Source organism: Egretta garzetta, unplaced genomic scaffold (assembly GCF_000687185.1).
Source record: "Egretta garzetta isolate BGI_Z169 unplaced genomic scaffold, ASM68718v1 scaffold1, whole genome shotgun sequence".
In the NCBI taxonomy this organism is placed as follows: domain Eukaryota; kingdom Metazoa; phylum Chordata; class Aves; order Pelecaniformes; family Ardeidae; genus Egretta; species Egretta garzetta.
The window spans coordinates 2,103,305-2,114,315 of NW_009258542.1; the positions used below are offsets into that span (position 1 = coordinate 2,103,305).

The 11,011-nt window shown below is 41.1% G+C and overlaps 1 protein-coding gene across 1 annotated transcript; it reads left to right on the plus strand.

Annotated features, from left to right (window-relative positions):
- The first annotated feature begins 1,055 nt into the window (after window positions 1-1,055).
- MEIKIN (meiotic kinetochore factor) lies at window positions 1,056-10,462 on the plus strand. The gene is made up of 13 exons (XM_035902729.1): window positions 1,056-1,078; window positions 1,425-1,529; window positions 1,897-1,975; window positions 2,854-2,914; window positions 3,594-3,737; window positions 4,172-4,291; window positions 4,525-4,564; window positions 5,763-5,824; window positions 6,601-6,695; window positions 7,020-7,199; window positions 7,563-7,643; window positions 8,785-8,908; window positions 10,419-10,462. Exons 1-13 carry the CDS (start codon window positions 1,056-1,058, stop codon window positions 10,460-10,462), a joined length of 1,158 nt encoding a protein of 385 aa, XP_035758622.1.
- The last annotated feature ends 549 nt before the right edge of the window (window positions 10,463-11,011 follow it).

Sequence of the window (11,011 nt, forward strand, 5' to 3'; positions counted from 1 at the left end):
GCTCTGGGAGCGGGACCGTTCCCTCTGCCTTAGCTGCCAGGAACAAAGGGGGGGTCCCTGTGTGAGGCGCCTTCCCGCCCCGACTAATCGTTCCCCTCAGAAATGGCAAAAGCCCTTGCCCGCCTGCGAGAGGGTTCTTTTAAAAATGTCTTCAAGCTGTTCCTCAGAAGGAGCAGCCTCCCTGTCGAATGCAGCTTAGCAGATCTTGACTTAGGAATTGGGAGACCTTACAGGAAAAAAAAAATGCAGTCTGAGGGGAAGATATGGGTAGATTTAGACTGTGCATATAAGGAAGAAATTCTTTACAACGAGGGTGGTGAAAGCCTGGAACAGGTTGCCCCGAGAGGGGGTGGAGGCCCCATCCCTGGGACCATTCCAGGCCAGGTTGGCCGGGGCTGTGAGCAACCTGATGTGGTTCAAGGTGTCCCTGCTCCTGCAGGGGGTTGGGCTGGGGGACCTCTGGGGGTCCCTTCCCACCCAAACCATTCTGTTACTCAAATAAAGGCAGACTGTAATAGTGTAACTTGCTAAAATAAATGGGGAATGTCTCGGTCCCACACTGACCTCTGTAATTTAGAGGTAAGACCTCACTGTTTCAGGGTACAACGAGCATTAGTTTCTGCCTTGATGCTGCTCTGCTGGCTCGTGCTCCGTAGGTGTTCAGTACTCTTGCGTGCCTGCCTGGGTCCAGCCAGCAGCCTTGGGGGCTGTTTGCTTCTCATCCGTATGTGTATGCAGAAGAAAGAAGGAAAGGGATGAGTGCTGGGTTGAGTCCTGCTCCTACCTTGTCCTGTCCCAAACTCCCAGGGGGTTTCGGCTATCGGGCTCTGCGTGGTGCCGGGGGGTGCGGTACTTCAGGCCCGTTTCTTAGTGTGGGATGGATGCTCTTGTGACTTGCTGTCATAAAAGTGTAATTCCAGAAAGTTTGGCTGTTTCTAGCTACTGAGAATAGAACACAAACCTAAACAACTTAGAAAATCGTTTTTAGGAGAAGAAAATATGTCCCTGAAATTCACTGGTTCAGAAGTAATTGTGTCGTCGTGGCCTTTGGGATTATGTACAACGAGGACCAGTTTATGTAGAAATTCCCACAATACTCCTAATAAACTCAATTTAAAACTGACTTACACTCAAACTACTTTGCACCTAAGTAGAGTAAAGGTCACTTCCAAAGGGGCTTTTTCTTTTTTAATCAAGAGGTTTCTAACCCACCTGAAGTATTTCTTGCAGGCTGCTATTTTTTTGGCCTTTTTGATAATACTGATTAAAAAAGCTTGGGTAAAAATACTAAAGGAAATTCAGATTTTACAGTGATAATAGTATCAAAAATTGTTACAGGCATGGAAGAGGGGGAACAGCTAAAGGTGCCCTGTTAAAAATAACAATCTAAATTCCAATATTAAAGCTAAAATCACTTAACTAAGTACTTGTTCTTCCCTAGACCTGAAGGGCAAGTCCAGTGTGAAAATCCTACCAAAGATTAAAGAAAATCTTGAAGTCACCAAAGTGAGCTGTTCACCTAACCAAAGGTCTGTTAGAATTTGTTCAAACGCACCGTTATTAACACTAGTTAATCGTTTATGTTGGGTTTGCCTGCATGAGATGTCTCTTGGAGGCAGGCAGTCTAAACTCTCAGTAAACTGGTGGTTGTCAGACTATTTGGAAGCATTCAAGGCCAGGTTGGACGGGGCTGTGAGCAACCTGACCTAGTTAGCGGTGTCCCTGCTCCTGCAGGGGGGTTGGACTAGACGACCTCTAGGGGTCCCTTCCAACCCAAAACATTCTATGATTCTATGATTTGCTGGTACCTCATAAAGAGATTTTGTAGTTTTTGTCACCGCCTTCTAGAACACCGTAGCTCTGTGTATTGAGCTTAGCCCTGTTCTTCAACTGCAGCAATCAAGTGAATGTCAAAGAAGCAACAAACCTGGAAAAAAATGAAGAGGAAATAGAAGACAACACTGTACCACTGAAGGTGAGAATGCTGTCTTGCTCTTTATGTGCTCATAATTTATGGAGGCCAAATGTTCATGTTGAATTCTTTTTCTAATCAAGCAGAATTTCCCATGAGTTGTGTGTGTGTGTGTGCGCGCGCGCTCACATTTTTCAGGCTGAACTTGGTCCTGTATTTTAGTGACATTTTCCAGTGTCTTTGGCCAGAATAAAAGCTGTTGGAGTTACTGGTAGCATGGGAAAACACCAATACTGATTATCCTTAACAAGGCAAGGCCGGAGCAATTGTGTGTGGAAGAGCCCTCGATAGCGTGTGATTCCAGAGAACTGCTCACTTCTAGTTCAGACGCAGACCTTTGGCAAGTCCCTGTTGTGCTCTGCCTCGTGTTAGTACAACTGGAACAAAGTATTCTGAGGTGACTGAGCAGAAGTGCTACAGGACAGTTAATGCTGCAAGGGCAAGAAAAGGGTTCATCAGGTGTGTTTGAACTGAAATCTGCTGCAGCAGAGGGCTTGAGTGGTGTTGGTGTGAAACCTTTTCTATAAAATGTTAAAAGAGTCCACCGATTATTTACATTACCTGCAAACGGTTAGTTTCATAGAATGTACTACTTAAACAACATCATTGTTTGTATTTATAGGAGAGATCTAGGAATCTGAAAGTGAGTGGCATGAATTGTACCTCTAAAACAAATAAAAGATTTATTAAAGGGAAATTCATTTCTCCACTGCTATCTTAAGCATACCTTCCATTGACATCAGTGTGCCTTCACTGGAAGTCTCGTCCAGCAAAAGATTGTAGGATCAAACTACTGAGTATTCATTATGCATTTTAGAAGTGTAAATCAGATTGCAGACTTGTTAATGATGCATGCATTTATATTGGTTGTTTAATTTTAGGAATCCCTGATGATCAGCTTTGAAAATAAAGACAGTTTGAAAAATGCTGAAGTGACTTCAAGTGAGTATAACAGCAATATGTTACATTGTTAAATATATTTTTATATCTGTATAAAACTAAATGTAAAACTCCTTGTCCAATTTTAATTATATTTCTATGAAAGTACTGGTGCGCTGTTCTTGTACTGGTTCTGACTACGGGATATTAGAAAGTAAAAGTTTTGAGACCACTGGCGGGACTTCTGCCTCTGATTCCAGCATGTGGCTCGGTTCACATGAGTTGTTGTAGGCAGCAGAAGCGGGATAGGAGCCTCACAACACCTGAGACAGTCTTGAGCCCAGCCTGTTACACGCTCTTGGTTTTGTCATTGACAGAACTAGTTGTTGACATGAGCGCTTCAGTTTACTCAAACCTGCATTTTTAAAAGCTTGTGCCTAAATAGTTTGTCCCTCTGAAAAGAAACCTGGCTAATAATTACCTTATCAGAGGCTAAATTCTTCTTCTAGCGAGCCTTGGGCAAGGAAGGTGTCTTCTGTTAGCTTGTGGTATAAACTGGGTTTATACAAATACGAATTTGTGTATTTGTTTCTTTAACTGTATTACGAATCGGTATAACGTACTGACTTGACAATATTTAGCTCATCACAGGAATGAAACTTAGATAAGGAAATCCTGATGGCTTGTACAAGGTGATACGTTTTTCTTTTTTGGTAGCCACCTTTTTTGCCTCTTTCTCTAGGTACAGGAATGACTCTTCCCACGGGTGTTTCAACCTTTCTCCTAGAGTGTTTAGATGGAGATTCAACTGCAGATTATAACACAGGTGCTAGTGACAGCCTGAACAGTTGCCCATCCCCTGAAACATTCAGAGATGATGTCTCAGGTGAGACTTCTGATTTTTTGAGCTTTATTTCATGTAGAAAATGTGGGGGGGCTATCTGCAATAGAAGGGCTGGGGCCTCTCTTGGTGTGACTCACCAGGTTGGGTCTTTGCTATAAGCCAGCCTGTACTTAACATGGGATTTGTATATCTGGTCCTTCAGTCCAGTGTGAATCAGGTCCTGGTGTGATTTGAATCGTACTGTAAATTTAAAGCATTCACTGTTGACACAAGCTGTTTATTGGGGATGACCAACAAATCTGCTTTGAGTCAAATTCCCCCCAAGCTTTTCTGCGGGTGTTTGAGCCAAGACAACGCTTTTGCTTTGCTTTAAAGTTCCTGTCTTGCAAATGTGATTGCTTTCAGTTTCATCACAAATTTAATAACTCAATGAATTCCAGCTCTAAGAAGCCCACACTTCTATCTTTTATGTCCAGAACGAAGTTATTTTCACTCTAAGGAGACTGGCAAATACAAGAACTCTACTCTTCTGGACTCCAGCAAAGCAGTGAGCATAGATAAGATACCACAGATCTCAAATCTTTCAGCAATATTAGGTAATTCTTTTCTACAATACTTAAGAGTATATACATAAACAAATTCCACTCTAGTGCAAGGAAGCCGTGTAAAATAGGTAATGATCACTTCATTTAAGGCATGGCTGTGTAATTGGGAACAGCTCCCTCTTAGTGGTCTGTGTTTGCTTGTAATATTTTGCTTTACAATTTTGTGCACTAAAACATTGTCTGGTCTGCTTTTTCTTCTAAAGTTTAGCTTTTATGTTTTTTAGAACCTGTACTGGAGGATTTTCAAGACCAATATACCAGAAGGTAATCTGCAAAGCAGACTCTTTGACGCACCTAACTGGTCAGGTTTTTTTCTTTTGAATGATATTTAAAAGAAAGGCCAGGATGAATAAGCCTCTGATCCTGCAAACACTTCTGTTGAGTTTCAGCTACCTGTGTCCTCACTAACTTTGAAACTGGTGCATTAAGTCAGGTAAGAGTTTGCTTTACAGACTTTGGTTTTGGTCTTTCGTTTATTTACAAAATCCCTCGATAAATTGCTTTTATCCACTTGTACTTTGTCAGATTTCAGTCATAGGCAGCAAGATGTGTGTGCCCAGGTGGTCTGGCCAGGATTGCCTGTGCAGTACAGAGTATGAGGGGCACCTGTTGTCAAGTCCTCGTGGAGTCTCTGGTGTTCTGTGCTTGCCCAGGGCAAAACTAAGTTTTGGGCAGATCTTTTGTCTTCTTCAGGAATCATCAGCTTATACGGGGCACTCCTTTGCTTCAGAATCTTGCTGACTTCAGCCTTCGTAAATCTTGGGGCAGGTTGCTGCCTGTTGTCAGTTTTTCCTTCTTTGGAATACATGTCTACCAGGACATGGCATGGTGTATGCGATATGCTGGAACCCCCTTGCCACACCCTCCTGTTAGGATGCCAGGTTTTCTGTAGTCAGGTCATCTGTGTTCTGGTTTTATCACAGTGCAGGGTCTTCACTGCATCTGCTGTACTTGGCCATGTCACAGTGCCGCCTTCAGGTCCTGACATAAAAATCTGAGTAACATGAGTGTTTTTCTAGAAACATAACCTTTTCTTTTAACCCTTGTGCTGCTGTTCCCAGGCTTGCATGCAGATGTTTCCATTCATAACTCATTTATACCACTCCTATGCTGTTACAGATCTCTATACAATTCAGTGTGAATTTTCTTGTGAACCTGATTTTCCCCTGCGTGCTTCTTAAATATGTTCTGTCCTAGTATGCTTTAGTGCTGAGTACTTTAGTGAATGTCTTCTGTGGGTCTTAAATTGCAAGTATCTTCAGAATAAGCTGTGTGACTTGATGATAAGCTACCAAATAACTGTAAAGTGTGATGAAGTAACTCAGTAACAATATTTTTAAAAATAAGCTTTATCCCTTTTCAGTCTATATTTTCCTATGATTTCCTTATACATTGGGTTTTTTTGAATGTTAACATTCATTCAGAATAGTTGTTCACTTTTTTTTTTTTCCTCCTCTCCTAGAAAGACACCATCAAATTGCAATTACAGTTCTTCAGCATTAAGTGTTTCAACTACTCTGGCAGGTAAAGTATGACCTGAAGCACTTGGTACTAGTGGCGAGACAAGAGGATATTCTACCCAAGCTTAAATGATGGTAAAATATCAGAACCAGGCTTCCATGGGGTCATTTGTCCCCCTGGCATAGGTCAATTGTGTCTAGAAGGGAAAGTGTGAATTGAAAATCTTCCCTGTAAATAAGATTTGTTTCTAATTAATGTGTTAAGAGAAGAACAAAAAAAACCAAAAACCCCAAACCCTGCATTTTTCCATTTAATCACCTGTGCAATGAAAATTAGCATTTCTTATTTAACTTATCCAGGAACAAAACTGTTGTGTCATGCTCCTTACTTGAACTTAGTTCATATGAGCTTCACAAATATTATGAGTCCCTCATGTAACTACAGTTCTGAACTGTGACTGACGCAATTCTGGCTACGGCCCAGGTACCACATAATTTTCCCCTGCTTAATTTGGACTGTAACAGCAGCAGAAGTTGCCACTGGCAAAGACTGCTGTGATTATGCAATTCCTCTGCTCCCACAGTATGTGTGTCTAGCAGTAAATAGCCATGTGAGTGTAAGATTAATAAGCAACCTCATTTCCTCAAGGAAAGGGAGAGGAATAAAGTGGCCCTGTTGGTGGGAAGAGGGAGATGAGGATTATATTGAAGGGAGAAAGTGTGTTAACGTGGGTGGCTTTGGAATGATCCCTCTTTGAAAACCATCTTGCAAGATGTGGGTTGGAGAGTAGCTGTGGTCTTTGTCTCAAAGTTAATTAATTTGTTGGAAATTTATCACAGGAAAAAAAGTCTGTAAAATTACAGCTGCAAGAGAGAGAACTCCAGACCTAAAAACTGGTATGCGCTGTTCTTCACCGTTAGGACCGCAAAGAAAGGTGAAAGATCCTTAATAAATCAGCCAGATTGTAAGATGGATGACTTGCTCCTTCCTTGTATAGTTGGAAGACTCCACCTAGAAGTGCAGTCATTCCCTTGAAAGGGGTGCCTGCAGGCAGAGAGTGAAAATGTAGCTCGCCTTTACCTCTGGATAGCAGTAACAGTCATGGGTGCCCCCGAGGCTCGCTGGTTTTCAGACTGACTGCGTCAGTGGTGCCGAATCGGTTGGGTAGAGCTCGACCATGACAGTGGGACTCTGCTAGTGCTTACCGCACTATCCAGACTCGCTTTGTAACACAAAATGTAATTGTTTCACCCTTTAGCCTGACAATCAAACTGCTAAACCAAAAAGTCTGAAGTGCAAGAAAAAAGAAAAAAACTCTACTATGTTAGAAGAAGGTATGTCATCGCTTAGTCAGCTCGATGCCCCAGGAGATGCTTCAGCCAAACCAGCGGGGCTGACAGCAGAAGTACTGCCATCCAAAAGGACAGATGCTGTGGTGGTAAGTATTCCCATTGTGCCCCGCTGATTAGCAAAGGCATAAAACTGAAGTGAGAGTTTTGAATCATGACAAAAGTCACAATTAAATAGGAGAAGTGGTAGGAAGTGCTTTATCCCCTAGTGCTGAAGGGGTCCTGCGGTGTGTGTGTCCTGTGCTGCAGTAAACTGATTCTTTGTCTTAATTTTTGGAGAGCGTAAGACCAAAAAAAAAAGTGAATGACAGGAATTCAGTAGTTAAACCCTAAGAACTATTAGTAATTCTAAATGGAGTTGTTACAAATGGTATTTTCTACTAGGGAAATACTGTAGGACTGATAATGAACACTTGGAAACTAATACTGAATTCTTCTCTGGTTTTGTTTAGCAAATTAGTTCCACCATGCTGATCACGGAGGCAAATAAAGCCCTAAAACCCCTTGGTTATGCTCAGCCTGCAGAGCTAGATGTGAGTGTCTATCCTCATACTTTTTTTAATTATTAAAACCAAACAGATCATTCTTCATGGCACAGTCCAATTCTGGTTATGCTTATGCAACAAGACAAATTGCACAACAAATTACATGTTAAATTCAATCAGTTGGACAGTTAAAGAAATACAACAAAAACCCTAGGTATCTGCTTTGTATTTTTGCAACACCTTCCAATGTAAAACCAGCACCTAGTAGCTTTACTTGCATTACCCCTTTGATACAAAGTAGATATTTAAATGCCAGCTTGAATTCTTTGTCAGCGAAGGCAGTATAGCACTACTGCTTCTCTGCAGGCATAGAAGTGACACCTCTGTCACGTTCGTGCCATAGCTCCCAACCAAATCAGCAAACTGTATGTTTTTTTAGAAAAAGGGCAACGGTTACAATAGAAAGACTGCTTAATTTTGCAGCAGATTATTTGGCAGGAAAAGATACTGGGCTTTCCTAGTGTTGCTGCAAGCATACTTGAGTTTATGGATACTAGATTAACAAATAGAGAACATCGGGGTCTTGTTGGAGGCCTAAGACGGGAATGACTGGAGTCCTAAGTCGTGTTTTTGAAGCAATAGAACACCTTTTGCATGAGCCAACAAGCGTTGGTCAATTTGAATTGTTGTCGATTATTTAATTGGGCAGTTATTGCTGTATGTTTTGTATTTTGACGGAGCTGTAGCTTAGCTTGTCACCAGTGTGCAAAGCCTCACCTGGGGAAGACCTATTCCTGAATACCACAGGTCCATATGTAAATTCAGAAGAAATTGTTCCTGCATCTCTGAGCTCAGAAAAAGAAATTATTCCTCAAAGTTCAGAAGAAAAGAATATTTTTCAGGTTCTAACTTTATTGCACTCTTCAAATCCAGTTTCGGCATGCTAGTATGTAATGTACTATATATTAAAGCCTTACAGTATTACAAACAGCTGAAGAAAACGTTTAAGCTTTGAAGCTTTCTATCACCCTTTCCGATAGCTTATTAAGTGTACACAAGTAGTCTTAAATGTTTTCTAATGATATCCTTTGAAATGTGCATGTCCCCTCTAACTTCCCTAGAAGAAAGCTAGAAGACTGTTTCTTCAATGGAAATAGTTGTGTGAATGAAATGTCATTCATCTTTTCAGCCTCTGTGTGGCAGGCAAGAAATCTGCTCCATTGTCAGAACTTCACCGCGCCTGAGGCCTTCCCAGCTTCACCAAATGCCAGTTAACCCAAAAGCGTTCTGCCGCCCTGAAGGAGTGCCTGAAGGTAACAGAATATAGAATTGGTAAATGGCTATCTGAGTGTTTAAAGAGTTGGTTTAAGTCTGAATATTTGGAAAAATCACAAGGCTAAAGAGTAAAAGACGCTGAAAACTTGAAATTTCTGACTTTAACATCATCCCTGTGCAAAGTACTTTGCTAGCAAACTATACTAGCGTTTCCTCCTCCAAGGATCTCTGGCATAGGAATTAATACGATCTAGCCACGTCATAGGTTAGATCGTTAAGGCCAGAAGGTGCTGCTAGGTAACTGTGGGAATATCTGCACCCCTTCAAGTTACTCCTAAACGCAACTTCGAGCTTCACTGCTGGTATGGAGAATCCCTAGAAAAGATACCAGCTTGTTTAGTAAATTATTATCCTGCACCTTATTTCTAGGGTGAGTGTCTGTGTGAAGTCTGTGTCTGGGGTGAAGTCTATGTCTGACTTCAGCTTTCAGCCACTGGTGTGGTTTTTATCTTTCTCAGCTAAATTGGGCTCTTTAGCATCCAGTATTTTTTTCCCCCCTGAAAGTAGTTCATGTAATAAGGTATGTGTTTCTTTAAAAAATGTCAGTTTTTCTCTAAAGGTTTCTGTTCTTTTCTCCCGAGACCCTTAACATAGGGGAAGTTCCTTTCTTCACTTCCTAGATTTTGGTTAAACAAAAATGAGAAATGTGTACAAAAGTGCCTCATCACTACCGTAGAGGTAAAATCCCCTCCCATTCCAGTCTCTCTTGAAGTTTCTCAGTGTGCCACTGGATGGCATAGGTCTTCCTAAGTTTACAGTAGTTCTTTACAGACAATGTCTGCAAGTTTTCTGCAAGTTACATTTGTCATTTATGCTGTTTTAATTTAATACAGAGATACTGTGTTAGCGTAATAGCTTTCAAAGATACTGAATATATGCAAATTTCCAATGGAGCTGCAGTTTCCTAGGTCCAAATACTCTCCTACTTTATTACAGATTTGCGTTCAGACAGCATCCAGAATGCAGGGAAGTGCTTTTAAGTGTGTACATGTGTTAATTAATGACAATCATCTGATGCTTCCGTACAGATCAAAGAGCAAGGATGACAAGGATGTTAAGTCATGAGCCCAAGAGAACTGTGGTAATACAGAATATAGGTTGTACTTGGTAGGCAAGTGGATCTCGGAGATCAGCAAGTGGTGGTGTCAGAACAAAAGTTTGGTTTTGTTGCTGCTTTTCTAGAGGAGACTGGGAATCAGGAATCAGATTGCCTGAAGGTGGTGGTTTTTTTATGCTGAATTTTTTCATCTCTGCTCAGGGGAGTCTTTCAGATGATGCTCTGTTTCATTAGAAATGTACAGACACTCAAAACTATTGTTCTCTTCTCACTGGCAATTGACCTACAAGGTTCAGATTCTCCCAAACAAATGATAGCGTAGATATCTACTGAGCATCTGAACAGCTTGTCAGATCAATGAGCTTTCGCTTACACTGGAGAATGTGCCGCTTTACTGATAGTATTTAACTTTGATACCACTTTCTCCCCAGATACCATTACGAGTACCAAAAACTGGATCTTCTGTAAACAATAACTGTCTTGCTGCTGTGGCAGGGAGGTGAAACAAAACTACTAACCAGTAATTAATGGCCGTATTTTTTTTGGCGTGTACATTGTTTGAAATTTAGTATAATGCTTTGCAGTAACCTTGTAAATACTTTACTGAAGTGCTTAATATTAAATTATTTTGTACAAGCAACTAGATCTTATTCTGGATATTGTTCTGTACGGACTTCATAAAGCTGAGTCTTTGGTTCATTTAGATTTTTTTTAAAAGTGTGACTCAAGAACAGCAGACCAAACTGTGTTAATGGAATTATTTTTGGCTCTTGTTGTGCCAAGATTTCTAGATTTCTCCCGTAGCATTAGCATCTAAAGATGTGACCTCTGCTTGAGTTAAGAAGTGCTAACACTGTTCATGAGGGTAACTGCGTGTCCTGGAAATGGTTGTGTAAAGCATTCATGTACTCTCAGAAGTCAACAGCACGCTACCATTAACCTACCCGAATGCTTGGGCCTGCAGAACTTTGGAGGTACAGAACTTTGGAGGTACAGTGTGTGCTGCTGTAAATTGATTTCTAAA